This window comes from Bos grunniens, chromosome 29 (assembly GCF_055505025.1).
Source record: "Bos grunniens cultivar Pamir isolate PY7600 chromosome 29, Bosgru_T2T1.0, whole genome shotgun sequence".
Lineage (NCBI taxonomy): Eukaryota > Metazoa > Chordata > Mammalia > Artiodactyla > Bovidae > Bos > Bos grunniens.
This window is the reverse complement of record NC_141193.1, coordinates 46325253-46350720: the sequence shown is the minus strand read 5'-3', so window position 1 is coordinate 46350720 and position 25468 is coordinate 46325253. Positions and strand designations below refer to the sequence as shown.

General features: G+C 41.1%; 2 protein-coding genes and 1 long non-coding RNA gene across 4 annotated transcripts; 1 reads left to right on the top strand and 2 right to left on the bottom strand.

Moving 5' to 3' along the window:
- Positions 1-536: 536 nt before the first annotated feature.
- LOC147342607 (tripartite motif-containing protein 43-like) lies at positions 537-23160 on the bottom strand. Its single transcript, XM_086383208.1, has 6 exons — positions 22844-23160; positions 6847-7252; positions 5606-5701; positions 2442-2672; positions 1654-1676; positions 537-805 (listed from the first exon to the last, which is right to left on the bottom strand). The coding sequence occupies exons 2-4, from the start codon at positions 7246-7248 to the stop codon at positions 2502-2504; spliced, it is 669 nt and encodes a 222-aa protein (XP_086239334.1). The 5' UTR covers positions 7249-7252; positions 22844-23160; the 3' UTR covers positions 537-805; positions 1654-1676; positions 2442-2501.
- On the top strand, positions 12043-24750 carry LOC147342606 (upstream-binding factor 1-like protein 1). Of its 2 annotated transcripts, XM_086383207.1 has the most exons (3): positions 12043-12180; positions 16346-16481; positions 22058-24750. In XM_086383207.1, exons 2-3 carry the CDS (start codon positions 16430-16432, stop codon positions 23437-23439), a joined length of 1434 nt encoding a protein of 477 aa, XP_086239333.1. In that variant the 5' UTR covers positions 12043-12180; positions 16346-16429; the 3' UTR covers positions 23440-24750. The 2 variants fall into 2 exon arrangements, with proteins under 2 accessions (XP_086239333.1, XP_086239332.1); XM_086383206.1 differs by lacking the exons at positions 12043-12180; positions 16346-16481 and adding an exon at positions 18652-18785.
- On the bottom strand, positions 12175-22215 carry LOC147342608 (uncharacterized). The gene is made up of 7 exons (XR_015157402.1): positions 22102-22215; positions 21840-21965; positions 19185-19227; positions 18956-19081; positions 16651-18827; positions 13384-13458; positions 12175-13302 (listed from the first exon to the last, which is right to left on the bottom strand). It is a non-coding gene; the product is annotated as an uncharacterized LOC147342608 (long non-coding RNA).
- Positions 24751-25468: the final 718 nt, after the last annotated feature.

Sequence of the window (25468 nt, the reverse complement as noted above, 5' to 3'; positions counted from 1 at the left end):
GGAGGGAGGTGGGAGAGGGGTTCAGGATGGGGAACATGTGTATACCCGTGGCGGATTCATGTTGATGTATGGGAAAACCAATACAATATTGTAAAGTAATTAACCTACAAAGAGTTTTATAAACCCGCTTAAAACTCTCTAAGCGTCACACAACCATTGATAACCTCCCTTACCTAAAACTTGGGATGTACTGAATGTACTTGCAGAGTACATGCTTCATGTGAAAAGTCAACACTATACCTCAGTCTGCCGCAAGTGTCAATTGTCTTTTCCTGTTGTTTACCCCCCAGATGGCTTACCGTGTTGTGCTTAGTCGCTCAATCACGTCTTACTTTTTGCTACCCCATGGGCTGTAGCATGCCAGCTCCTCTGTCCATGGGGATTCTCAAGGCAAGAACACTGGAGTGGGTTGCCATGTCCTCCTCCAGGGCATCTTCACAACCCAGGGATCAAACCTATATTTTCTTCCTTGCAGGCAGACGCTTTCTGTCTGAACCACCAGGGAAGATAGCTTACTACCACTCATTATAAATGTCTTTTTTCCAGATGCCATTTAGTTTTATTCCATATACAATATTCTCCTATAAGGGTAAGTGTGGATATTAAAATTTCCAGCATAGTCCACAGATTGGACAATGGGGAAAGGTAACCCATAGGACAGTAACAGAGGCCAGTGTATACCACCCGCAACAGAAGGCTGCCTGTTCCTTGGAATTGGTTGAGCCAGTCTATGAGTCCAGGGATGGGCCACGCAGTGAGCTGTGGGACTACAGGCTGGGACATGTGCAGCTGCACTGACTCACCCCTGCAAGAAAGGACACTTCATTACTCTTTTGGAGCTCATATTTTCATCACAATAATTATGTCTACACACTTCTGTGGATTTCCGTTAAATCTTCATAATTAGATTCCAGGCCCATAAAAGTAATTCCCTAATTTAGAGAATGTGACCAATTTATTTTATGAAAATCAAATAAAATTCTATCCCATTTGCCAACACTGAAATCCTAGCATGCAATTCAAATCAGTCGTGACCATATCTGATTCCTCGCAGCCAATCTCAGGGCGACACAAAATGACTTGAAATGAAGGACGTTCAAGAGGGACACTCTGACTTTTAATACACTCTAGTCATCACAGAAATGCTCAGTGTCTGTACAACCACAGCTAGTGGTTTGGGAGATTAGCCTGGGTAGCAATCCCAATTCTTGGGACCCAGTTTTCCTAACCGCATCATAGAGTCTTTCGTTTTCAACTCCCCATGTGCTAAACATGGAAACCCTGCACCCAGATGATCCTCTGTTGGCCCATTCTCTCCCTGATTCCACATTAGGTTTCTATACAATCCTTACTTCTTCCACATTATTCTGTCATGAATTTGGGTACATTCTGTTGGTGTTTTTCTTTTTCTAAAAATTAAAATCAGCAATGGTAGTTGTTGTCATGAGATCTTTGCACAAAATCCTGCAAGTAATTCCCCTGCCCAGCTCCACCCTGGGTAAAGCAACACACAAAACTCTACCTTTGGAGAAAGGGGAATCTAAATACACCCAGAAAGAGGTTTTAGTGTCCTGATAACTCATGCTCCCATTTTAGCATCAACTGACTGATCACAGTCACAATTACCAAAACTTGAAAATGAGGGCAATTTACCTTTTGGACATGTTTTCATAATGCTGTACAGAGAGAAACAACAAAAATAACGTGTTAATACACTTCACAAGATTCACAGTGAAGATTTAGTTGCTCATTTCCAAGGATGCGTTAGCCCAAATTTCAGCAAATTGTATCATGTACACAGAAACAGCGGAGAAGGCAATGGCACCCCACTCTGGTACTCTTGCCTGGAAAATCCCATGGACAGAGGAGCCTGGTGGGCTGCAGTCCATGGGGTCACACAGAGTCGGACCCAACTGAGCAACTTCACCTTCACTTTTCACTTTCGTGCATTGGAGAAGGAAATGGCAACCCACTCCAGCGCTCTTGCCTGGAGAATCCCAGGGACGGGGGAGCCTGGTGGGCTGCTGTCTATGGGGTCACACAGAGTCGGACATGACTGAAGTGACTTAGCAACAGCTTAGCAGCAGCAGCACACAGAAACAGGAGGGGAAACGAGTTATAGGGATTCCCAAATGTTTCATTATTGCAGGTCCAGGTACCAATCCATACATCTTTTAACACCTTCTCTGAGGCAGTTGTTCAGTAATCAAATGTATATTAGGAGAATTTAAGAAGAATTATTCTCGATTTCTTGCCTACTTCTCCATGAAGCTTTGCAGTTCTTGTGTTTGGCCAAAAGGCTCTTGGTCATTAGCATTACTTGGACTGATAAAACTCTTATCACAGCAACAGAAAACATGATTTCAGACACTAGATGGAAGGCAAAGAAGAGGTGGGTATTATCCAGGGAACACCATGACTCTCCAGTTCTCTGTCCTTACCTGGATCAGCTCCATGTCTGGCTTATGGCACAATTCCTTGAGCTCCTCATATATCTGCCCTCAAAGTTTCTGCTTCAGGTCCATATTGTGTTGACTTTCTTTGAGTTGTTGAAAAATCTCCTCACTTTCCTCTTCTGTTTTCTCTAAATGATGCTTCTCTTCATGGTAGACTAAGTGAAACACCTTCCAATATTCAGTGTGTTTCATCTTCTTCCACATACTCACATAGCTCTGGGGTGACAATGAATTAATCAGGTCACACCCATGACTGTTACCCACCATTTATCTTCCAACATTTAGAAATTTTGGTATGTTCATTAAAAAAAATATCTAGGAATCCTTTTTTTAGGGGTGAGGGGAGCATTTCCAGGTGGCTCTAGTGGTAAAGAAGCTGCCTGCCATACAGGAGATGTAAGAGACACAGGTTCAATCCCTGAGTGCGGATGGTCCCCTGGAGGAGGGCATGGCAACTCACTCCAGTATTCTTGCCTAGAGAATCCCAATGGACAGAGGAGCCTGGCAGGCCACACAGTCCATAGGATGGCACAAAGTTGAACACGACTGAAACTACTTAACACACAGTTGCTTTTTATTTCATTGAACCTGAAATCAACATTTTGACTCTAAACACTGCCACAAATATCCACACTTCTTAAAAATGTGAATTTGTGATTTAATAATTGTTTTATATAATATATGGGGTACACTAATGACTAAAACTACTGAGTCTATCTTACCCTCACATATTTGCCTATAGACTGACTCTTTGCTATAAAGAAATAATAGCAAATATTCAGAGAACTAGATAACATCTTTGTAAACTATTTACTTTCGGGTCCACAAACTGCATGCAAAGCAGAACCTCATGTACATGAGTGTAGCTTGACTTCCCTGTCTGATGCTGAACACTCTACACCTTAACTGGCTTCCACCCTATCCTAAGAGACACCAGTCAACAGACAACTACCTTCTAGTCTTAATTCCCATCATCTCCTTTTTTTTCCCCACTGTCTATTTTCCTTCTTTCCTTTAAACTTTAAAAATGATTCATACTTAAGAAAAACAAGACATATACCATTGACCGAAGTCTTCACTGGATTCTCTCTTGTATTGCCTTTACTTTCAATGGGCAGATTTTTTGATCATGAGTGTATGTTCACAGTACTCATTTGTGGAACTCAATCTTTATTAATGTAACCACATTCCTCTTATCAGGAACCTCCTTTGCTGAGTCCCCATAGTTTTTACTCTGCATGTTTCTAAGAACTTCTTCCTATTACCCCAATCCTTCCTTTATTAAACCTATACACCTTGAGCTTCAAACAAACCCCCTTCTCTTGTTTCCCTCTATCAGTCTACTTTAACCAGTTCTTCTTTCCCTGATTGACCACCCGTTAATACAGAGATTCCTCCAGTTATCTCCTGATGTAAAAATGTTTTTCTTTTCATCCTTAAAACACTACTGTGATCTCCATCTTATGCCTAGAATATGCAGAAAACTGTGAAATGTTCCTGTCCAGACCAAGTCTTTCACACAAGGTCCATCCTCGTTCACCCAGTTGCATACTACCTATTTGTGTTAGAATACCTGCCAGAAACTCAGTTTCACAGTCTCAAACTCTAATATTTTCTTAACACAAAATCACACTTCCTCCTTGTTTCTATCCTCAATGATGCCCCACCTTCAGAGCAGAAACTAGGTCTCAGATTTTAAATTTTATCCTCTTAACATTACACATCAAGTGCTTCCTGTTTTTTGACATTTCTCTACCATCAAGAATATCTCTTGAATTCTATCATTTCTCATTATCTGTGGGTAATTATTTCCTAAACTTTCCTTTAAGAATTTCTCAACTTTCAGATCTGGCTTCCAATGTCTCTAAGCTCTCTCATTTCCCTTTGTATCAAGGTTGACACGATAGAGTAAACAATGGCAGGTGTGCTGTGGGAAAAGTGTAAGTTTAGTTTGAGACATGTTGATTTAGTTCTCTCTCCCTAAAAAACCTCCTTCCACAGAAAGCCCCCTGCCCTGACTTCTACCCTCAAGCAAATCTCTGCCTAAACGTGATCTTGCTTAGTAAATCTTTTCTGATCATATGTAAAATTCAATTTTGTCAAAATTAATTTTTTAAATAAAATTACAAAATTTTATTACTTAGCTTTATTGCTGTTATTCTCAAAAGTACCACAATGGATCGTGCCACAAATGTTATGTATAGAATTGTCAATTGACTCTCTCCATTACTCCATTTGATCTGTAAGTACAAGGAAATCTGTCCCTTTCATCTATTTCTACACTGGCTTAGAACAGTTATCATGACATATCTGCAACTCAATGTTTCAAAGAACAAACATTGTAAACTATAACCTTAAGTATATCATCTTTGAATAATTGAGATAATTTTGTTATATCTCCTTGTCATTCACACAGCCCAATTTAAATTTTCTTTATGGTGGTGAGAAGTGTCTTTTAATATTGCTCGTTTATATATTTCACATCATTAAATGTTTACTTACTCGAGAATCTAGATATACTGCTATTTCACCACTTTTATGTAGGGTGCTCAATTCACGTTTTTGAATCAACAAATGATAGATCCAAATTTCTCTGCCATGAATTTAGGTCACGTTTGAATCTCATCTATCCTCCATTTCCAGCCATATCTCTCAGCTCTGCGTCTCTAATGAAATACATGTGTCAACCTACATGAACTCTGTAGAATCTCAATATTCACATGATTCCTCTAGTTTATAGTCTTCAACTCTCACATGTTTACCTGCCTGGCACCCGCATACATTTCCAACTTCAATTTGTCCTTTTCTATCCAAATAGTTAGAGCTGTCTTCCTGAAGTTTCAAAAAATTTCCCTGTGAGAAGCCCTGGGTTTATCTCATTGACAAATTATGACTGTGATTTTTCTATAACCGTTGGTATGTTATGGTGTTAGCTAGGAAGTAAGATCTTTCAGCTTGATATTCTGATTTTAGAAAGAAATCCTACAAAGGGATGGACTCCGTTCCACATGATTACAGGAAAGCCTTTTGTAATTGGTTGGCCACCCATATTGAAACATAAACATTAGAATATTTAGTTCAAACATAGGTTTAGAGTAAACATCATGTGTCCCACGTTTGTGCTGAATGAAATAGAATTTCGTGCTTACATCCCATGTTCTGATTTTGTTGGTTTCTCTGTTCAGATTTATTTTATTTTCTTGTATCTTTTCCCACACAGACCTCATTATGTTCAGAAGCTTTTGCTGCAAAAGAACCAACAGTTTGATTATCAGAGAAGTTGGTAGTGAAATTTTTCAGATCCTAGAGTAAGAAGGATAGCAGAGAATAACAGGTGATCGCTGGAGAAGGGACAGTGTCCATTTTCTTTCACTTTGAAGCCCAAGTATTTACTGTGTGGGCTTCCCTGGTGGCTCAGTGGTAAAGGATCCATCTGACAATGCAGGGGATGCAGGTTTGAGCCCTGGGTAGAGAAGATCCCCTGGAGAAGGACACACTCATTCTCATACTCTTGTCTGGGAAATACCATAGACAGAAATGCCTGGCAGGCTCAGTCAAGAGAGTTGCAAAACAGTCAGACATGCCTGAGTGACTAAAAAACAAGGCTACTGTGTAGGATGTTTATAACTAGAGAAGAGAGAAAACGTTGAAAAGCGTGCTTCTCCATAGAGAAAACTGGCTCTCGAACTTTATTTCACCTCGCCAATTTTTATCATGCAAATTCCATCTCAGATTTCAGTTGTCCTGCTGCTAGTTCTCATCTCCTACTACTCTGTTCTTCTAGCTAAAAGGCAGGGTTTCTGATTAGACTCTCTTAGATTAGACTATTGCACTCACACACAGTAATCACTATGCACGTGCAGGGCACAAGGCTCACTGAAATTAGCAAGTTTGCCCACCTTGGTCTCACACAGACATAGCACAAATCCAAACACAATTAACCTCATCCTCACCATCAGCTTGAATTGTAAGAATTTATAATGTAAAACCTTAACTGCTTAAGATTGAGGATGTCCTTTCTTAAATAGTTTATCCTAGGACCTGGGCCACAATGCTACTTAGTCTCTGCTTTATTTTTGACATGAGTGAAGAATGAAAGTGAAGTGAAAGTGAAGTCAGTGAGTCGTATCCGACTCTTTGTGACCCCACAGACAGTAGCCTACCATGCTTCTCCGTCCATGGGATTTTTCGAGGCAAGAGTACTGGAATGGGTTGCCATTTCCTTCTCAGGGGGATCTTCCCAACCCAGGGATCAAACCCGGGTCTCCCACATTGTAGGCAGATGCTTTTACTGTCTGAGCCACCAAGGAAGCTATCTTCATTTTCTTTAGCATTCACTCTCAGACAGAAAGTCCCCCAGATTCAAACTTCCCTCTTAGCCCTTGCTTACCTGGTATTCCTCAGCCGTCCACTGAAGGGAACCATGCCTGGGAGCGCCCTGCTGCTCAGACATACAGCAGAGTGAACAATGCACATCCTTGGTGACTCTACAGAAGAAGTTCTTGGTATATCTGTATATTTCACATATCTCTTCTTCAGGATGTGGTAAGTCACAAGGTCCTTTCTGTCTGGCAAGAAGTACCAGTTTCCTCAAATTGGTGTTGGCTTTCAGGTTCAGTTGATGGGGTGTTTCCCTGCACATAGGGTAGCAAGGAGGCCGTTGGCCTTCCTCCAAGTAGAGACAGAGACACAGCATGCAGAACCTGTGCCCACAGCCCAGCATGACCAGGTCTATGAAACACTTCACACACATGGAACAGGTGACTTCATTCCAGAGGCTTTTGGAACTCATGTTTCTGAAAGAGAAAAGAAAAAAGAAAGAACATTATGTTGCTGTGGGCTCTAAGAGTGCCTTTTAAAAACCACAGACAGTATCAAGGGGCATGAGACTTACTTCCCACTCATAGCAACCTGTTAGTGTATAGAGCAGGACACGTGACGTATTGCATGCAATGGAAAGAGGATGCTGGGTAATCAAGTGCCCTCCTGACAGTCAGGATACTGTCAGACACAGCTTTTCCATCAGGGATTCAGCTCTCATCCATTTCTGACACAATCCTCTGCCACAGAGTCTTGTTCATATTCCACCTAAAACAACCCTCCTTATCCTTCTGCCATTGATAGCAGTTAATGGATATGTATCCATGCCTCTTGAGAAATCTGTATGCAGGTCAGGAAGCAACAGTTAGAACTGGACATGAAACAACAGACTGGTTCCAAATAGGAAAAGAGTACATCAAGGCTGTATATTATCACCTTGCTTCTTTAACCTATATGCAGAGTACATCATGAGAAATGCTGGACTGGAAGAAACACAAGCTGGAATCAAGATTGCAGGGAGAAATATCAATAACCTCAGATATGCAGATGACACCACCCTTATGGCAAAAAGTGAAGAGGAACTAAAAAGCCTCTTGATGAAAGTGAAAGCGGAGAGTGAAAAAGTTGGCTTAAAGCTCAACATTCAGAAAACGAAGATTATGACATCTGGTCCCATGATCAGATGGGACCTATTTCATAGGAAATAGATGGGGAAACAGTGGAAACAGTGTCAGACTTTATTTTCCTGGGCTCCAAAATCACTGCAGATGGTGACTGCAGCCATGAAAGTAAAAGACGCTTACTCCTTGGAAGGAAAGCTATGACCAACCTAGATAGCATATTCAAAAGCAGAGACATAACTTTGCCAACAAAGGTTCATCTAGTTAAAGGTATGATTTTTCCTGTGATCATGTATGGATGTGAGAGTTGGACTGTGAAGAAGGCTGAGCACTGAAGAACTGATGCTTTTGAACTGTGGTGTTGGAGAAGACTCTTGAGAGTCCCATGGACTGCAAGGAGATCCAACCAGTCCATTCTGAAGATCAGCCCTGGGATTTCTTTGGAAGGGATGATGCTAAACCTGAAACTCCAGTACTTTGGCCACTTCATGGGAAGAGTGGACTTATTGGAAAAGACTCTGATGCTGGGAGGGATTGGGGGCAGGAGGAGAAGGGAACGACAGAGGATGAGATGGCTGGATGGCATCACTGACTCGATGGATGTGAGTCTGAGTGAACTGTGGGAGTTGGTGATGGACAGGGAAGCCTGGCGTGCTGTGATTCATGGGGTTGCAAAGAGTCGGACATGACAGAGCGACTGAACTGAACTGAACTGACTGTATAGCACAGGGAACTCAAGTGAAGACTTGGGAATGATGTGTATAAAAAATAATCTTAAAAAAGAGTTATTATTGATATTCAGGAAATAAGTCATGTCCAACTCTTTGCAACCCCATGAACTGCAGCATGCCATGCTTCCTTGTCCTTCACTATCTCCGGAAGTTTGCTCAAACTCATATTCATTGACTCAGTGATGCCATTCAACTCAGTGTGTCATCCCCTGTCACCTCCATCTCTTGCCTTCAATCTTTCCCTGCATTAAGGTCTTTTCAAATGAGCTAGATCTTTGTATCAGGTGGGCAAAGTACTGGAGTTTCAGCTTCAGTTCTTCCAGTGAATATTCAGGGTTGATTTCCTTCAGGATTGACTGGTTTGATCTCCTTGCTGTCCAAGGAACTCTCAAGACTCTTCTCCAGCACCACAGCTTGAAAGCACCAACTCTTTGGCACTCAGCCTTTATGATCCAACTCTAACATGACTACTGGAAAAATCATAGCTTTTCCTATAGGGACCTTTGTTGGCAAAGTGATGTGTCTGCTTTTTAATACAATGTCTAGGTTGGTCATAGCTTTTCTTCCAAGGAGCAAGTGGCTTCCAATTTTGTGGCTATAGTTATTGGCTGCAGAGATTTTGGAGCCCAAGAAAATAAAATGTGTCACAGGTTCCATTTTTCCCCCATCTATTTGCCATGAAGTGATGGAACCGGATGCCAGGATTTCGTTTTTTGAATGATGAGTTTTAAGCCAGCTTTTTCACTCTCCTATTTCATCCTCATCAAGAGGCTTTTAAGTTCCTATTTGCTTTCTGCTGTAAAAGTGGTATCATCTATATATCTGAGGTTGCTGATATTTCTGCCAGCAATCTTAACTCTACTTGTGAGTCATTCAGCATGGCGTTTGACATGATGTACTCTGCATATAAGTTAAAGAAGCAGGGTGACAACGTACAGTCTTGACATCCTCCTTTCCCAATCTTGAACCACTCTCATGTTCCTAGTCTGGTTACAATTCTTGCTTCCTTTCCTGCATACAGTCTTTTTAGAAAACAGGTAAGTCAGTCTGGCATTCCCATCTCTTTAAGAATTTTCACAGTTTTATTTGATTCACATAGTCAAAGGCTTTAGAGTAGTCAATGAAGCAGATGTAATTCTTTTTTGGAATTTTCTTACTTATCCTATAATCCAAAAGATGTTGTCAACTGGATCTCTGATTCCTCTGCTGCTGATGCTGCTGCTGCTAAGTTGCTTCAGTCATGTCAGACTCTGTGCGACCCCATAGATAGCAGCCCACCAGGCTCCCCTGTCCCTGGGATTCTCCAGGCAAGAACATTGGAGTGGGTTGCCATTACCTTCTCCAATGCGTGAAAGTGAAGTCGCTCAGTCGTATCTGACTCCTAGCGACCCCATGGACTGCAGCCTACTAGGCTCCTCAGTCCATGGGATTTTCCAGGCAAGAGTACTGGAGTGGGGTGCTTTTTCTAAATGCAGCTTGCACATCTGGAAGTTCTCTGTTCACAAACTGCCAAAGCCTAACTGAAGGATTTTAGCATAATCTTGCTAGCATATGAAATGATTACAGTTGCACAGTAGTCTGAACATTCTTTGCCATTTCTTTTTTTTCAGACTAGAAGGAAAACTGACCCTTTCCAGTCCCATGACCACCATAAATTTTCCAAATTTGCTGGCATATTGAGTGCAGCACTTTCACCATCTTTAATGATTTTAAATAGCTCAGCCTGAATTCCATCATCTCCACTAGCTTTGTTCCTATCTCTTAAGGCCCACTTTTTCCACACTCTAAAATGTCTGGCTCTAGGTGAGTGACCCCACCATTGTGGTGATCCAGGTCATTAAGACATTTTTAGTATAGTTGTTCTGTGTATTCTTGCCACTGCTCCTTAATCTCTCTGCTTTGGTTATGCCCTTGATATTTCTGTCCTTTATTGTGTCCATCTTGGCAAGAAGTGTTCCCTTGGTATCCCCAATTACCTTTAAGAGATCTCTAGTCTTTCCTATTTTCCTCTATTTCTTTTCACTTCTTACCTTTCCTTGCTATTCTCTGCAACTCTGCATTCAGTTGGGTATCTCTTTCCCTTTCTCTATTGTGTTTGCTTCTCGTTTTCCCAGCTATTTGTAAGGTCTCCTTGGACAAGCACTTTGCCTTCTTGCACTGATTGCATGGATCACAGGCTTGTGTAATTCAAGGAAGCTATGAGTCATACCTTGCAGGGCCACCAAAGATGGACGAGTCATGGTGGAGAGTTCTGACAAAACGTGTTGCACTAGAGAAGGGAATGGCAAACCACTTCAGTGTTCTCGCCTCAAGAACCTCATGAACAGTATGGAAAACGACGGTGAGATATATATATATAATTCACTTTGCTATACACCTGAGACTAACACAATATTTTACATCAACTTTATATTTCAAAGAAATTACAAATAAGTAAAGAAATTTTCCCGTCCAGTATCTTTCTCTGAGTGGAGCACCATGACCCATCTTTGATTAAATATGAAAATGTTTTGAGGGATAGCATGGAAGCAGAGTCAAAATAAACAAAATCTTAAAAGATAGTTGTCCAAACTTCATAGACAGTATCACATTTCTTTCACAGATTTTCTATGATTTTTTTAGTCTATCTTGCACTGTACAACTATGCAATAATCCTTAACTTCACAACCTAGCATCAGTATTTCAAATATAGATACATATTGAATAATAGAATGAAAGGGTATGAGATGATATGCAGGGAATGACTAAAAAGAACAGAGTCTTAGAGAATAACCACTATCCACTATTCTGTTTGCAGTTCTAACCAGAGCAAAACAATAGTGTGTAACCAAAACGAGCCTCGGAGGGAAGAATTTCACAGAAAACTGGATGAAAAGAATAACATTTAAGAGGCTTTAGTTCTGAAGGGGCTGAACACATCCATCAAACAGCAGAAGGCAAGAGTAGTAAGTAGTATTATTGGGGAGTTTGACTGTTCTGGGTTGAAAGACAGAATGTGAAGAACTCCTCTTCCTGAAGGAATATCCAGGGAGTAATTCAGGCAAATTCAGACAGGTAACCAAAACTAGTGGTTTGCTTCAATTAGGACTATAATAAACTTCTGTAAATGGAGATATGAAATTTATAATTAAAGAGTTCATTTATTAACCAGACTTCATGGATTGGAAGTGTGAACTCAACCTGTGATTCTTTACCTGAGATTAGATTATGGTGTTTGGATTAAGTAAATTTCGGAAGGTTTGACTTCAATCCTTGGCATCTAGATGTGTTTACAATTCTTGACAAATCTAATCTCGTGCTACTGCACCTTTGTACAGGGTTGATAACACTATCACTTTGAGGAAGTGGACCTGGTCTTCAGAGGATATATAAGGCATCCAGCAAAAATCCAAGCTCATTCTTCTCCAGAGCCCAGAGCTGTTGCCTTTGGAATTGACTGGACTGTGGAGACTTGAAGGTGTTTGCCACCAGGAAGTGAGCACCTAAACTCTGAACTGAATTTAACAGAGTTACTTACTGAACAAGAGAGAAGACCTCTGTAACAGTACTGAGGTGAGTTCTGATCCAGGTACGATGAATTTTTGCTATGTTCAGTTAAAAACGGCTTCCCGGTGGCTCAGACGGTAAAGCGTCTGTCTGCAATACAGGAGACCCAGGTTTGATCCCTGGGTTGGGAAGATCCCCTGGAGAAGGAAATGGCAGCCCACTCCAATATTCTTGCCTGGAAAATCTCATGGACAGCAGAGCCTGGTAAGCTACTGTCCATGGGGTCGCAAATAGTCACACATGACTGAGAGACTTCACTTCACTTCTTCAATTAAAAATGAAACTTTAATGGTAATCACGGATAGAAAAGCTAATTTTTTTTTTGTTTTCCAGTAATATCTATTTTGAAGCCCTGCATCAAACATTTGTTCCATATGTGATTTTTAGAAAAGTAACATTTTACCCACAGTATGTCAAGTAGCCTCTTTATAAACTGGGGGTAAAAGTTAGTGAATATTGCTGAGAATACTAAAATGGTTAATCCATATAACAGGAGTTAACCCAAGTCCTAAAAATAGTTTTCTTGGGGATGGTTTTGACCACTGCCTCCTGTACAATGTTATGAACTTCCATCCATAGTTCTACAGGAACATGGTCACTTCTTACAAACAGCTGAGAAAAGAAGAGAAGCAAAAGGCAAAGAAAAAAAGGAAAGATATATCCATCTGAATGCAGAGCTCCAAAGTATAGCAAGGAGAGATACGAAAGGCTTCCTAGGTGATCAATGCAAAAAAAATAGAGGAAAATCATAATGGGAAAAAATAGAAATCTTCAGGAAATTAGAGCTATCAAGGGAACATGTCATGCAAAGATGGGCACAATAAAGCACAGAAATGGTATGGGCCTGACAGAAGCAGAAGATATTAAGAGGAGTTGGCAAGAATACACAGAAGAACTATAACAAAAAAGATCTTAGTGACTCTAATAGCCATGATGGTGTGATCACTCACCTAGAGCCAGACATCCTGGAGTGCATAGTCAGTGGGCCTTAGAAAGCATCACTGCAAATAAAGCTAGTGGCGGTGATGGAATTCCAGCTGAGCTCTTTCAAATCCTAAAAGATGCTGCTGCTAAAGTGCTGGTCTCAATATGCCAGCAAATTTGGAAAACTCAGCAGTGGCCACAGGACTGGAAAAGATAAGTTTTCATTCCAATTCCAAATAAAGGCAATGCCAAAAATGTTCAAACTACCACACAAATTGCACTCACCCCACAGGCTAGCAAAGTAATGCTCAAAATTCTCCAAGCCAGGCTTCATGAACCGAGACCATCCGGAGGTTCAAGCTGAATTTGTAAAAGGCAGAGAAACAAGAGATCACATTGCCACATCCATTGGATCATAGAAAAGGCAAGATAATTCCAGAAAAATATCTACTTCTGCTTCACTGACTGCACTAAAGCCTTTGACTGTGTGGATCACGGCAAATGGTGGAAAATTCTTAAGGAGATGGGAATACCAGAACACCTGACGTGTCTCCTGAGAAACCTGCATGCAGTTCAAGAGGCAACAATTAGAACAGGACATGGAACAGACTGGTTCAAAATTGAGAAAGGAGTATGTCAGGGCCTTATATTGTCACCCTGCTTATTTAACTTACAGGCAGAGTACATCAGTGAAATGCCAGGCTGGATGAAACACAAGCCAGAATCAAGATTGCCTGGAGAAATATCACTAACCTCAAATACGCAGATGACACCACCCTTATGGCACAAAGTAAAGAAGGACTAAAGAGACTCTTGATGAAAGTGAAAGAGTAGAGTGAAAAATCTGGCTTACAACTCAACATTCAGAAAATGAAGATCATGGCATCTGGTCCCATCACTTCACGGAAAATAGATGGGGAAACAGTGGAAAGTGTCAGACTTTATTTTTTTGGGCTCCAAAATCACTGCAGATGGTGACTGCAGCCATGAAATTAAAAGACGCTTACTCCTTAGAAGGAAAGTTATCACCAACCTAGACAGCATATTAAAAAGCAGAGACATTACTTTGCCAACAAAGGTCCATCAGGTCAAAGCTATGGTTTTCCCACTAGTCAAGTACAGATGTGACAGTTGGGCCATAAACAAAGCTGAGTGCCAAAGAATTGATGCTTTTAAACTGTGGTGTTGGAGAAGACTCTTGAGAGTCCCTTGCACTGAGAGGAGATGAAATCAGTCAATCCTAACGGAAATCAATCCTGAATATTCGATGGAAGGACTTGTGCTGTAACTGAAGCTTCAATACTTTGGGCAACTGATGTGAAGAAGTCACTCATTAGTTAAGATTCCAACTCCAGGAAAGATTGAAGGGAAATGACAGAGGATGAGATGGTTGGATGGCACCCGAGACTCAGTGGACATGAATTTGAGTGAGCTCCAAAAGCTAGTGAAGGACAGAGAAGCCTGATATCCTGCAGTCCATGGGATCACAAGAAGTCAGAAACTATTGAGCGACTGAACTGAACTGAAGAAGTGGTGAAGGACCTCAAAGTTGAGAAAATGAAGGCCTAGCCATTGTCCCTGCTACTGTTAAGTCACTCAGTCGTGTCCAACTCTTTGGGACCCCATAGATGACAGCCCACCAAGCTCCCCTGTCCCTGGGGTTCTCCAGGCAAGAACATTGGAGTGAAAATGTTTTCCATTGAAAAGTGAAAGGGAAGTCACTCAGTCGTGTCTGACTCTTAGTCACCCCAGGGATAGCAGCTTACCAGGCTCCTCCATCCATGGGATTTTCCAGGCAACAGTACTAGATTGGGTTTCCATTGCCTTCTCCCTCCATTGTCCCTGGAAGTCACTATTTTTTTAATCAGTTTTTTAGGGCTTCCGCAACACCCGACCCCACATGGGGTTGCTTAAGGACTTGATGCTTGGGGCTGGTGCACTGGGACGACCCAGAGGGATGGTATGGGGAGGGAGGAGGGAGGAGGGTTCAGGATGGGGAACACATGTATACCTGTGGCGGATTCATTTTGATATTTGGGAAAACTAATACAATATTTTAAAGTTTAAAAATAAAATAAAATTAAAAAAAAAAAACAAAACAGTGTATTCTCTGACACATCTGGAGGCTGGAAATCAAGGCGTTGGCAGGGCCATACTCCTTTCAAAATCTCTAAAATAATTTGTCTTTATCTCTTCCAGTGCCAGGTGGCTCCTGGAAATCCTCAAATTATGACATTGAACTTGAATCTCTGCTTCCTTACAAGACCTTTTCTGGTACATCTAAAACATCCCTCTGCTTTCTCTCATCAGGACACTGGTCAGCAGATTTAGGGTCCACTCTCTACCCTGGATGGTCTCATCATGGTACCTTCGCCATGCAGAGTCTGCACAGACTCTATTCTAAAAATAAAGTTAAAGAGATACTGGCTGTTGAGACTTAGACATAATTTGGTAAGGGGCACATTTTGGAGAAAGGGATGGCAACCCACTCCAGTATTCTTGCCTGGAGAATCCCATAGACCGAGAAGCCTGGTGGCTACAGTCCTTGTGGTCACAGAGGGTCGGACACAACTGAGTCACTAGCACAATGGGTGCATTAACTCACTACTTCATGAACAGAATGAAAGAATGCTGTCCTAAATTCAAGAGGTCTCAGATTTTTCTGGGGAAAGTAAAAACCTCAATATTTTTTCCTTGCTTTATACATAGATTACATGCAGTAGAGAAAGAAATAGTTAAAGCAAAGTTTCAGATTTGTGAGGTTTTGTCCAATGAATTCCTTTGAAGTTTTATCAAGGTTAGAATTACTGGGTCAAAGACAAATATACTTTTTAAGGATTTGAATGCATATATACAAAACATTGTAAAGTCCATTTGCTGGTTGGATCTCCTTGCAATCAAAGGAAGTCTAAAGAGTCTTCTCCTACACCACAGTTCAAAAGCATCAATTCTTCAGCATTCAGCTTTCTTCACTGTCCAACTCTCACATCCATACATGACTACTGGAAAAACTGAATTTAAGGAGAACACAGGATCCTTAAAATCAGAGAGAAATGGGTGTTCAATATAAAATCAGTGATGAGGACTGGGACTTCAGCTGTGGATTTCTATTAACATATAGAGATTAGAGAGAGTTAGTGCAGTTAGTGCTGATTGGGTTTATCCAAGGGAACTGTGGTAATCTAATCAGGAAGGGGCTTCAAGGGTCCTGATAGTCGATTTCAGATGCACTGTTTCTTCTGTTCAGAGGTGTTCTGAGTTGGCTGGACCATGGACAGCTCTGAAAGTTACAGCTGCTGACCCATCCAGAGAACACAGAACTCCTGACTGGATGGGACTGATTTTCATACCAGCATTGAGGAGACCAAATCTACAACTTTCTGGTGAGTAAATGGTTCTGAGGAGATGGATTCATATTTCTTTCCCTCAAAAATTAAAAAGAATAATTTTAATTCAGCAGTAGCAGGCTTAAGAATTTCTTAAGCAAATGAAAAATCTAGTTCATAAGAATTATGTTATTACTTAGAATTCACTCTGAAACTATAGACTTACCTTCAAATCATTGGAATTTGTGAATGAACATGAGTAATTCTATGAACATGAGTGATTCTACGAACATGAGTGATTCCACGAACTGGAAAAACCATCATTCTGACTAGATGGACCTTTGTTGGCAAAGTAGTGTCTCTACTTTTTAATATGCAGTCTAGGTTGGTCGTAACTTTTCTTCCAAGGAGTAAGCGTCTTTTAATTTCACGGCTGGGGTCACCATCGGCAGTGATTTCGGAGCCTAGAAAAGTAAAGTCTGTCACTGTTTCCCCATCTATTTGCCATGAAGTGATGGGACCAGATGCCATGAACTTTGTTTTTTGAATGTTGAGTTTAAGCCAACTTTTTTACTCTCCTCTTTCACTTTCATCAAGAGGCTCTTTAGTTCTTTGCTTTCTGCCATAAGGGTGGTGTCATCTGGGTATCTGAGGTTATTGATATTTCTCCCAGCAATCTTGGTTCCAGCTTGTGCTTCATCTAGCACAGCGTTCCTCATGATGTAATCTGCATAGAAGTTAAATAATCAGGGTGACAGTATACAGCTTTCATGTGCTCCGTTCCCTCTTTGGAACCTGAACGTTTTAGAAGTTTTTATTTTCTCTAATAGTGAATCTGCTAATATTTAATCTTAATTTTGTGTTATAAACAATGCACCATTAATTGACTCCCTTAATTTTTATGATGATAAAATATTATATTTAAACTAATTAGAACTACTGACCTCTGCAAACTGTTTATGTGAATGCCATATATGTAATAAAAATCACTGTGATTTTTCAAGAGCAGTTCATCAAAATCTATGAATTATATGTATAGAGATGAAACATTTATTTTTAGCAAATCCCGTCTACTAACTACCATGAATCCTCTAAAAATTTTAGCAATCCAGTGTATATTTTGATATATGATTTCAGCTTTGCCTGTGCACATTCATAAGTAAAAGTATATACCCACAATGATGCCAGTTATTTACCATTATTTGAAGCTATGTATCAAAATATTTCACTGATTTAGGTTTTCCAAATTATATCTTACTCTTACATGTTTCACAAGTACTAGTTTAAAAGTATATTTATATATAATTTAGGAAATAGAAGAAATCAATTTCAAGACTGTTATGAAATCTGTTATTGGTCTAATAACTAGTCATTTCAAGCTAGATATACTTTTGACCATGTTGGGTGAATCAAATTGTTCTCAACAAACAACTGTATTTTGTAAAATGCAATGTTCCTGTTTAATCACTCTAAAATCAGAATTAGATCAATCTTGGATGCCAGAGTTTGGAGCCTCTTTTCTCAAATTCCCAAACTAATCTACAATAATTATTCATATTTTTATCTATTCTATAGATAGAATATATAGAACTGAAAGGGTTTTAATGACCACTGTAAATTTGATATGTTGTTAAACCCTAGAGCTTGTGAATAAAGGTCAGAAATGATCAAAACATGGAAGGATACATATTCAAATGTCTTAATAAACTAAAATCAAATATGGAGGGAATTTAAGGAGAATGCAAGATCCTTAAAATCAGAGAGGAATGGGTATTCAATATAAAATCAGTGATGAGGACTAGGACTTCAGTTGTAGATTTTATTAACATATAGAGATTAGAGAGAGATTTAGTGTAGTTAGTGTTGATTGGCAGAGAAGGCAATGGCAACCCACACGAGTACTCTTGCCTGGCAAATCCCATGGATGGAGGAACCTGGTAGGCTGCAGTCCATGGGGTCGCTAGGAGTGGGACACGACTGAACCACTTCACTTTCACTTTTCACTTTCATGCACTGGAGAAGGAAATGGCAACCCACTCCAGTGTTCTTGCTTGGAGAATCCCAGGGACAGGGGAGCCTGGTGGGCTGCCGACTATGAGTGACTTACCAGCAGCAGCAGCAACAGTGTTGATTGGGTTTGTCCAAGGGGACTGTGGTAATCTAATCAGGAAGGGGCCTCAAGGGTCCTGATAGTGGGATCTCAGATGCACTGTTTCTTCTGTTCAGAGTTGTTCTGAGTGGCTGGACCGTGGACAGCTCTGAAAGTTACAGCTGCTGACCCATCCAGAGAACACAGAACTCCTGACTGGATGGGACTGATTTTCACACCAGCATTGAGGAGACCAAATCTACAACTTTCTGGTGAGTAAATTGTTCTGAGGAGATGGCTTCATATTTCTTTCCCTCAAAAATTAAAAAAAATAATTTTAATTCAGCAGTAGTAGGCTTAAGAATTTCTTAAGAAAATGAAAAATCTAGTTCATAAGAATTATGTTATTACTTAGAATGTCACTCTGATACTATAGACTTACCTTCAAATCATTGGAATTTGTGAGTGAACATGAGTAATTCTATGAACTTATGATTCCATGATATAAAAGGAAAATATGAATTTCTTGATGGGAAGTCCTAGACAGTTTTTCCATTTAGCATGATACCTAAAATTTGAATGAGAAACTGTGCTGTAGAACATGAAGAGTAATATATTTGTAAGGAAAATTTGGAGTTTCTGCCTTTAAATTGTCCAATAGCAACCCAGACCTGATGATGGCTGTGAAAACAACATTGGTAACACACCAAATACCTGAAAGAAAAAGAAAGTCTGCACTCACTCTGATATAGAAGTGAAAACTTTTATTAACTTCAGTCATTGATTTTGAAGCACAATATATTAGATGGCTGGCTTCCCTGGTGGCTCAGGGGTAAGAAACTGCCTGCTAATGCAGGAGACACAAGTTCAATCTGTGGGTCTCAAGGGCCCCTGGAGAAGGCAATGTCAACCCACTCCAGTATTCTTGCCTGGAAAATCCCATGGACAGGAGCCTGGTGGGCTACAGTCCAAGGGCTGCAGAAGAGTCCCACAGGCCTCAGGGATTAAACAACTACAATATTAGAAGGAACTGTGTATTAATTGATTGATGGATTTGATGAATTTGGCTGCACCAGATCTTTCTTGCACCTTGAGGGACCTTTAGATGGGACATGCAAACTCTTAGTCCCCACACGGGCACTCTGTGTCTTGGCAGGTGAACACTTTTCTGTGGAATGTGGGCTCTCATTCCCTGACGAAGGACCAAATGCTGGTCCCGTCCACTGGTAGCATGGAGTCTTAGATACTGCACCTCCAAGGAAGTCCCAGAACTGATCTTATTGTAACCCGGAATTTGTATGTTTCCAAACGGGAAAACTTTTCTGATAGTAGAACAAATCTGATATGATTGGGAGTATGTTGATGTGCTGATCAAAGAAATGGATTCCCCTTACATTAAGGTCACCTAAATTGAACAGTGACATTGTCAAAGAGAAGAGAAACTTCAATTGTTAGAGTTCTCAGAACTGAAAGTTGTAGTTAAACAAAAATTAACGTTATGCTTAAGAGTCATTTTTATTAGAGATAGAAGGGACTGAGTTTTAACAGAATAAAATAGAACACTGAACGTAAGTACCTTTGTTTAGTGTAGATAACTGTGTGTGATACACTGTGTGTGATGTGTCATTGTTTCTCAGGTTGCTCTGTCAGAGGCAGTCAGAAGACTCTTCTTGTGTGAGTGCAGGAGACACGTGCTTCCCCTGTCAGTGCCTGAAGTACCTGCGCCTCCTTCACAGGTCAGTGTTCCTATGTGTTCATTTCTATGAGCTTCTGATGAGACATGTTTTGTCATCTTTATATCTCAGCTAAAACAGAGAGTCCCTAGCTTATTGTGAAGTGGTGAAGTGAAAGTCTCTCAGTTGTGTCCAACTCTTTGCGACCACATGGGCTATCCAGTGGATGGACTTCTTTAGGCCATATACTGGAGTTGGTAGCTTTTCCCTTCTCCAGGGGATCTTCCCAACCCAGGGATCAAACCCAGGTCTTCCACATTGCAGGCGGATCCTTTACCAGCTGAGTCAAAAGGAAAGGGTCTTCTTGTATACAGTTGTATTTAATATGCCTTATTATAATGTCTATTGACCTCCCCAGAAATGAAATATTGACCACTTAAACTCTTTTTCAATCCTTACATACACATGTTTACCCTTCTCCCCTCTTCATCTTCCCTTTGTACTTCTATGACATGTTTCTTAGATGAATTATATCTATTACAGCTTTCTTAGATTAATTATATCAGTTATCATCTCAACTGCACATTCAGTCTATGGCCATCTGGACTTTTCTTAGGAGGGAGCTATGCTCAGGATCCTAAGGAGTGTTAGTGTTCTAGAGAAGATTGCATTCACAATAACATTGAGCAGAAAGTACAGAATTCTTGTCTACATCCTGTGCTCCCAGAATAAGCAGGCGTTTCCCCCTGTTATCACATTATGTCTCAGAGTGGTGTGTTTATTATGATTTAGGAACCTCCACTGACACTTCATTATCACCCAAAGTCTATGGATGCACATTACTGTTCACTCTTGGTGTTGTGCATTCTGTTAGTTTTCACTGATATACAGTGACAGGTATCCAGCTTTATAATATCCAGAAGGGTTAGACTGCTGAAAGTCATTTGTGATCACCTATTCATCAGTCCCATCATCCTAACTGCTGGGAAGCAAGGTTTATTTCACTGTCCTCATATATTTCTCTTTTTTTCCATATATTCCTTTTTCCTGGAATGTATTATAGTTGGACTCATGAAATATGTATGTTTTTCAGCTTAGATTCATTCACTTAGAGATATGAATAAAAGAATACCCCATGTCTCTTACTGGCTTGATCACTCATTTCTTTTTAGAACTGAGTACTATTTCGTGGTCTTAATGTACCAGAGTTGCTTTATCCATTCATTATGGTTGTTTTCATGTTTTGTGATTAAGACCAAAGTGGCTATAAAATCCCATTGCAGGTCTTTTTTTCTTTTTTATGGATACAGGTTTTTAAATGATTTGGGCAAATACAAAGGAGCATGAGTCCTGACTTACGTGGTAGGAGGATATTTAGTTTAGTAACAATTTGCCTTATTGTCTTTCAGAAGGCTTGTACTGTTTTTCATTGCCTTACGAAATGAATCAAATTGCCTGATATTCCACCCTCTCAGTACTTGGTCCTTCTTTGGGATTTTGACCATTCTTGTCCATGTGCTGTGGTATCTCATTGGTATTTTAAAGCCCTCTTGCTTGTCAGGTATTTTTATTTTTAACTTCCCTTCCTTCTCTCTCATCCTTTGTCCCTTGAGTCAATCCCCAGGCTCTTGTTCATTTCTATGTAAAACTCACCATGGTTAGACTGAAAGGCAAGTTGGGTTCAGGCCAGAGGATTTTTAATTGTGAAAAGAAGCTTCATAATGCTCAACAGGACTCTCAACTCACAGGCTGGGCTGGTTTTCATTTACATTCTTGAGGCTAAATGAAATTACAAAAGGGACATATCTCAAGCAGGCTGTGCTCTCTCCTGTGTCACATAGAAGAGTAACTTTCCTTTTCTTTCTCCACAGAAACAGAGGATCGCACACACTGCAGGACTTCAGAAATAACTCACCTGCTGAATCTTGAGAGTGAAGAAGCTGAAGATTCTACTGAGGTGTCTGAACTGCTGGGATCACATAAGTGTCCCAAAGACCTAGAAATGGCAATGCCTAAACGCCAAGATGACTGGTCCAAGGAAGACATTGTGCAGTTACTGGAAAGTATGGAGAAAAGCATTCCATCCAGTGACGGGCACATGTTCAAAACAACCCAGTCAGTGATGGACTGGGAAAAAGTAGCTTTTAAAGATTTTTCTGGGGAAATGTGCAAACTCAAATGGTTAGAAGTTTCCCATAAGGTGAGAAAGTTTCGCACGCTGAAAGAATTAGTCCTGGAAGCTAAGGAAAATGTTAGCAATCCTTCCAAAAAACACAAGAAAACACAAGAAAACAGCAGAAAACATAAGAAACATGCTTATTTGTTCCAGAAGTCCCTGACAGCTTACCGGCACATTTCCCAAGTGATGCGACCCCAGTATATCCAAAAACACCCCAAGATAAGCAACCAGGAGCTGACCAAGGTTCTGTCTGAGGAACACAGGAAGGTGCCTGAGCAGCTGAGGGTGAAACACAGTCAGGATCTTGAGAAAGAGACAAAGGATATTAGGGAGAAAATAGCTCTGTTCAGAGCACAGCACCCTGATCTAGTCCCAAACCCTGAGAAATCTGGTGTCCCTCGAAGAAGTGAAATGAAAGTGCCAGAGAAGCTTCAGGAGAATGTTCAAAAAGTGAAGTCTCCCCTAGAAAAGAGTTTACCCATGCAGTGGAAATTCCACGGAGAGCCCAAGAAGCCCCCGATGAATGGCTATCACAAGTTCCACCAGGATCTCTGGTCGAGCAGGGAGCTGAAAGTGGTGCCCCCGAGGGAGCGCATGGTGGAGATCAGTAGACGCTGGCAGCGGGTCCCCCAGGACCAGAAGGAGCTTTATAAGAAGCAGGCGGAGGGACTGCAGACACAGTACAAGGTGGACCTTGATCTCTGGCTCAGGACTCTGTCTCCTGAAGAATATGCTGCTTACAGAGAGGCGACCTGTGCTAAGCGTAAGAACATGAGCGTGACGGGGGGCCCGAACCCCAAGATTAGAAGGATGGGTCTGCAGTCCCCATCATCAGGGAATCTGCAAGGAAGGCTTAGAGAGGACCCAGGGCTTCAGGCTGCAGAGTTAGCATCATCAGACATTATTAGCGAATATTCTCCTGCCTCAGGGAGATCAGAGGAAAATGAGGAAGAGGAGGAAGGCAGCCGCTCCTCAGCCCCCAGCAGTGAGGATGAAGATGGACATTCTGAGCCGGAGGACCACGGGTCCAGCTCATCGTCCTCAGGGGACTCCTCTGACTCGGATTCCAACTGAGTTTAGTTCACAACCTGGAGGGACAGAACTTTCAGCAAAAGTCCATGGGCTCGTCTCTCCATGCTTTTTCATTGCCTTCCTTCTTTCCCTCCCTCTTCATACAAAGTTGGACCTCTTGGAAAGAAGGCATCTTGAGCTGTAATTTCTAGCTTTTCCATCCACTCCATGTTCACCCTGAGAGAAAGTCAATGCAATGACGCCTCGTGGAATAAACCCTGAGCTGACTGGGCTGTGGGGCCCCCTGGACTAGACTGAGCTCCCTGAACTGGAAAGGCTTGCTCTCCTCACCCTCTGCCTGCCAGAAGTTTTAGGGGCTCCAGGGGTCGGTGAGCCCCTTCTCTGTGACCCTGTCCCTCAGGACTCAGGCAGTGATCTGGGGAGGGAAGATCTGATTGACTGAAGTGGGAGACTTGCCTTAAAGAAAGCTGTCAGGCCCTGATGTCTCTGGCCCTTCTCTCTGAGCTAAGGAGCTGGCTCTTCCTTTCCTTGGAAGTGGGGCCAGCACGTGGGCAGCAGCATTTCCATGTGTGTGTGCATCCCTGTTAACTGTCCATGAGATTTTGTCAATGATCAAAATCTCAAAATTAAAAATGTGTAACCCCTCCACCTGAATTAGGTTTTCCTTAAAACCAGCCTCTTTTGACCCAGTGCCCTGAGTTTTCAGGCCATGTCTGAATTTCTACAGGTTTCTGCCCCAACCCCTTCCTCCTGCTCTAGGTTACAAGTGAATCATGTTTTTACCATACACTCAAATTGTATTATGTTATGACTTGTATGGTTTGAGTGTCAGTATTTTAATTCACAGATACTAAACTCTTTGGGAATTCATTTATCACTATGACACATTTTTATTATTTTGGTTTATTGATGTATTTGAAAATGTATTTAAATCTAATGCCATCTCATTAAACTTTTTTTCCTAAACTTTCCTGGCTATTTTCATTTTTCATTCTCATGGACAATTAGTATCATACAAGTATTGTTCTTGTATATGAAAAGTGTTGAATTTGGAGACTTCCTCTTCATCCATGATGTCTTAATGGGGCATTTTATTCCTCATGAATATACAGTTGGGGAACTACTGTAGAGCACATGGAACTCTGCTCAATTTTGTGTGGCAGCCAGGATGGGAGGGAAGTGTGGGGAAGGATGGGCACAGGTATATTCATGGCCAAGCCCCTTTGCTCTTTACCTGAAATTACCACAATATTAAAACTTCTCTCTCTCTCTTTTCACAGATTAATTTACTTATTTTTCATGGAGCTTGGTCTTCTTGCAGTGCAGGACACGTTTCCAGTTAGGGGGAGCTGGGGCAACTCAGTGCTTGGGCTCCTCCCTGAGGTGGTTTCCCTGGGTTTGGAGCAGGGCCCTAGAGCAGTGGCTCAGTAGTTGTGACACGTGGGCTTTAGTGCTCCAGAGTTGTGAGATCTTCTAGGACCAGGAATCAAACCCATGTCCCCTGCATGGGAAGGCAGATTCTTAACCATTGGACCAACAGGGAAGACCTACCACAGAATTATAACTGTCTATACTGCAATACAAAATAAAAACTGTTTAAAGAAACAGGCAGGAAATTACACACATGAGATGAATATAGGCTAAAATTCTGAATTTTCTAATAGAAGAATACAACATTGGTTAAAATACTAAAATATCTTTTTATCTGTTGCTTCACCTATACATGAACTGGGAATAAACCTCCAGTCTTATAGGATCTAATTTAAGAACAAGATTTAGTGCTTCCAAAATGACTTGTTCACAGTTCATTCACATCCACAAAATGTTAAGTGGGTTTCTTTCCTCTAGGAAAATCTAAACAGATTTTTGGTTGAAAAGACTCAGGGAGGAAAGCAGGAAGCACTGCTCACTGCCTGCCAGACAGCATCTCCCTTTTATTCTAGAAATGAAATTGAAGCCAGGAGTCTAGAACTCAACCCCAGAGATACTTCTGCCTCTTTAGCTGTGGGACCCGGCTGCTCCACGTCATTAGACCTTCCTTCCCAGAACCTGCCCAGCCTGCACTTCTGAT

Coding starts and splice junctions, on each gene's coding strand:
- LOC147342607 (XM_086383208.1), bottom strand. CDS start 7,248: ATGAGTTCCAAAAGCCTCTGGAATGAAGTCACCTGTTCCATGTGTGTG. Junction 5,702..6,846: donor GGACGGCTGAGGAATACCAG/GTAAGCAAGGGC, acceptor GTTCTTTTGCAG/CAAAAGCTTCTGAACATAAT. Junction 2,673..5,605: donor ACAAAATCAGAACATGGGAT/GTAAGCACGAAA, acceptor TTGTCACCCCAG/AGCTATGTGAGTATGTGGAA.
- LOC147342606 (XM_086383207.1), top strand. CDS start 16,430: ATGGGACTGATTTTCATACCAGCATTGAGGAGACCAAATCTACAACTT. Junction 16,482..22,057: donor ACCAAATCTACAACTTTCTG/GTGAGTAAATGG, acceptor CTTTCTCCACAG/AAACAGAGGATCGCACACAC.